Here is a 3,429-nt window from a genome sequence, read left to right on the forward strand (position 1 = left end):
TTTTTTTTTTTTTTTTCTCAAAGACAGTCATTTTATTAAATGAAAAATTTGATTTGGTCTTCAAAGGACAATAGAAACTGAAGAGGTGGCACTCGCTAATACAAACAATTCATTGATTAAAGAAAATTGAGAGATACTTAAAAAAGGAATTAGAATTGAGACTAGCAAAAGGTAGCTCTGTAAAACTCGTCTTTGGCTCTAATAGCAGCCTGAGCAATCTCCAAGCTTGAGGAGTTTTTGTCTTCAAACACCTTTAAATTTCGAGCTATCCATATTTGCCAGAGGGTTATTGCAGGCTTGCAGCGAGACATTTCCTTCGAATACCATTGTTGCATGAACCCATGTTCTTCATATTCAAGACCCACTATTTCCACAATTCGTCATAATCTCCAGGTATGTTAGCAATTCCAATTTCTGACCATACTTGAGTTGAGTGTTGGCATGTAATTAAGCAGTGCAGAACAGTTTCTTCCTCAATTTGACATTTGGGACAATTTAATGGGGCTGTGGGATTCTAACTTGCAGTTTCTTCCTTACAGGTATGCACCATGAACCGCTTTCCAGAGAAAGAGCCCGACCTTAGCTGGACACCTAAGCCCCCAAATTGAACGCCATAGCTCCTTCTGGTGGAAAATTTCTGGAAGGTACTCCTGCGCTGGATGGAAGAATTGGAAGCTAATCTGATAACCGGTATTTACTGAGTAAGAGCCATTTTTTTCCTTTCCCCATATAAGCTTGTCTTGTTCACCAGTTCTAGGAGTTTGCAAGATGTTTTGAGCTACTGTATCTGTGAAGGTGTTATAGATTAGGTCTTCATTCCAGGAGCCATTAGGAAGCATTAACTGATTGACCTATATTAGATTATTATTTGAAACATTCATCGATTCTCTCTGGATTCTGCCTTTATTGTTTTCCCAAACATCCTAAAAAATTTGGACCTGAGTACCTTGTCCTATCTGCCAGTTCAAACCTTTTTCGAGCACGTTTCTGCCTTCAAGAATGCTCCTCCAAGCCCAAGAGGGGTTTTGACCAATCTGGGCATTCATGAAGGGGGAATAGGAAAAGTATTTGGCTTTGTAAACTCGGTGCAGCAAAGAATCAGTTTTCTTTAGTATCCTCCAACTTTGCTTTTCCAACATTGCCAAATTGAAGGCTTTCAAGTCCTTGAAACCCAATCCTTCTTGATCTTTATTCCTGCGCACAGTATCCCACTTAATCCATTGAAGCTTTCTTTCATTCCTTCTTTGACCCCACCAGAACTGCATCATTTTCCTTTGTATGTTGTCTATGAGTGATTCTGGTAGTTTGAAACAACTTAGGGTGTATATAGGCATAGCAGAACCCACAGCCTTAATAAGAACTTCTCTAGCACTAGCCGATAGTAAAGATCGCTTCCATTGATTAAGTTTCTTGGATACCTTATCTTCAATGTAGCTATAGGTAGTGTTTTTTGATCTGTTCACAACTGCAGGGAGGCCTAAATATTTATCCTGTGAACCAACGTGTGGAACCCGCAGAATCTCTACAATCTCATTCCTCAGCTCCTCAGGCGTGTTCTGACTAAAGAAAACTGAGAATTTGTTCAGGTTAGTAACTTGACCACTAATCTCACTATACTCCTAAAGTAGTCGAAGTAGATTTTAACATGTTTGAGCGTTGGCTCTTCCAAATAGAATAGAATCATTTGCAAAAAGCAAGTGACTAACGGTAGGACACCTTCGGTTTAATCGTAGACCTGAAAACTCATGTCTCTATTCACTCTTGTGGAGCAGATGAGACAAACCCTCTGCACAAATGAAAAATAGATAGGGAGAAATGGGGTCTCTCTGTCGAAGACCCCTAGTAGGCTTGAAGAAGCCGTAAGAGAATCCATCCACAAGAACTGAGTAGAAAACCGTAGTCACACACTCCTGCATCCAGCCAATCCACTTCTGATAAAATCCCATCCTCTTGAGCATTTTCCAGACAAAACTCCACTCAACTCGGTCATAGGATTTACTCATATCCAACTTCAATGCCATATCAAAATTACCATGCCTCTTGTTCTTCAAATAGTGCATAAATTCATGGGCTATAAGTATATTATCACTGATCAGCCTACCCTTAATAAACGCACTTTGATTCATACTGATGATTTTATCCATACAAAACTGCATTCTATGAACCAGAAGCTTTGAAATTACCTTATAAAACACCGTACTCAGACTAATAGGTCGAATATGAGTCATAGAATCAACACATGTAATCTTCGATATTAAACAAATTTGCGTGTGGTTCAGGGAGCGAAGCATTTTACCTCCAGAGAAAAAGCTAGCACATGCCTGAAAAATATCATCCTTGACAACCTCCCAATAGAATTGGAAAAACCTTGCTGTGAATCCATCCTCACCTAGCGCTGAGAAAGGATTGACAGAAAAGATAGCTTTTTTAACCTCTTCCTCCGTGATGGATCTAGTGAGTATGCGGTTCATTCTATCATCTACCTTCCTTTCCAAACCTTCTAGAGCATCTTCGGGGTTTTTTGGATTTGAAGTAGAAAAAAGCTTCTTAAAAAAGGATTCGGCTACCTCCCCTATACCTTTCGCATCAGTCCGGTACAGCCCGTTCTCGTCCTTCAGTTTCTCTAACTTGTTCTGTCTATTCCGAGCATGAAACTTTGCATGGAAGAACTTTGTATTTTGGTCACCCCACTGTAACCATTTCACGTGGGACTTTTCTTTCCAATATCTCTCCTCCTTCTCATAAGCATCTTGGAGATCATCTTCTAATTTTAAAATGAGGCGCTTATCTACTACCTGACCTTTCTGTTTTTCAGCTTCCAATTTCTGATTAAGCTCCACAATTAGTCTAGCCGAGTTATTATGATTGGTATGTTGCCATTCAACAAGTTTATGACGGTAGTTTTTCAATTTACTGAATAGAATGTACATCGGTGACCCTGAGAAATTTTGTTGCCAAGCTTCCTTGATAATGTTTTGGACCTCCTCCAACTCACACCACTTTTCTTGGAATCAGAAGCGTCGCTTCTGTTTTCGAACTTGCTGATCAGTCTGAATAATGATTGGCCGGTGGTCAGAACCCATATCCTCTAGGTGTAGAGCCCTTGCATTAGGATACTCCACCAACCATCTGTTAGAAACGAAGCATCTGTCCAGCCTCTCTCTTATTAGATTTTTTTCAAATTGTCTATTTGACCAAGTGAATTTGCAACCATCATAGCCAATGTCTCTTAATCTGCCCGCATTAATGAAATCATTGAAACCTGTTACAGAACTTGCTGGTTTGTGCCTGCCTCCTTCTTTCTCATGCTGAGCCAAAATTGCATTGAAGTCTCCAATCAGCAGATAATGTTCTCCAATGCCTTCAAGTCGTTGAAGAATTTCCAAATATTGGGCATTACGTTGCTATTCTTCGCTGTGAAGGTGGACA

The 3,429-nt window shown here is 39.9% G+C and overlaps 1 protein-coding gene across 1 annotated transcript; it reads right to left on the bottom strand.

Annotated features, from left to right (window-relative positions):
- On the bottom strand, positions 162–2,930 carry LOC107633966. Its single transcript, XM_016337553.1, has 4 exons — positions 1,784–2,930; positions 947–1,570; positions 548–787; positions 162–364 (listed from the first exon to the last, which is right to left on the bottom strand). The coding sequence occupies exons 1-4, from the start codon at positions 2,928–2,930 to the stop codon at positions 162–164; spliced, it is 2,214 nt and encodes a 737-aa protein (XP_016193039.1).

Source organism: Arachis ipaensis, chromosome B03 (genome assembly GCF_000816755.2).
Source record: "Arachis ipaensis cultivar K30076 chromosome B03, Araip1.1, whole genome shotgun sequence".
In the NCBI taxonomy this organism is placed as follows: Eukaryota; Viridiplantae; Streptophyta; class Magnoliopsida; order Fabales; family Fabaceae; genus Arachis; species Arachis ipaensis.

What these genes read in the sequence shown, in the direction of transcription:
- LOC107633966 (XM_016337553.1), bottom strand. Translation starts at nt 2,930, where the DNA reads ATGTACATTCTATTCAGTAAATTGAAAAACTACCGTCATAAACTTGTT. An exon ending in GAACTGGCAGATAGGACAAG is followed by an intron (nt 788 to 946) that starts GTACTCAGGTCC and finishes ACACCTTCACAG; the next exon opens with ATACAGTAGCTCAAAACATC. An exon ending in TCTCTGGAAAGCGGTTCATG is followed by an intron (nt 365 to 547) that starts GTGCATACCTGT and finishes TTGTGGAAATAG; the next exon opens with TGGGTCTTGAATATGAAGAA.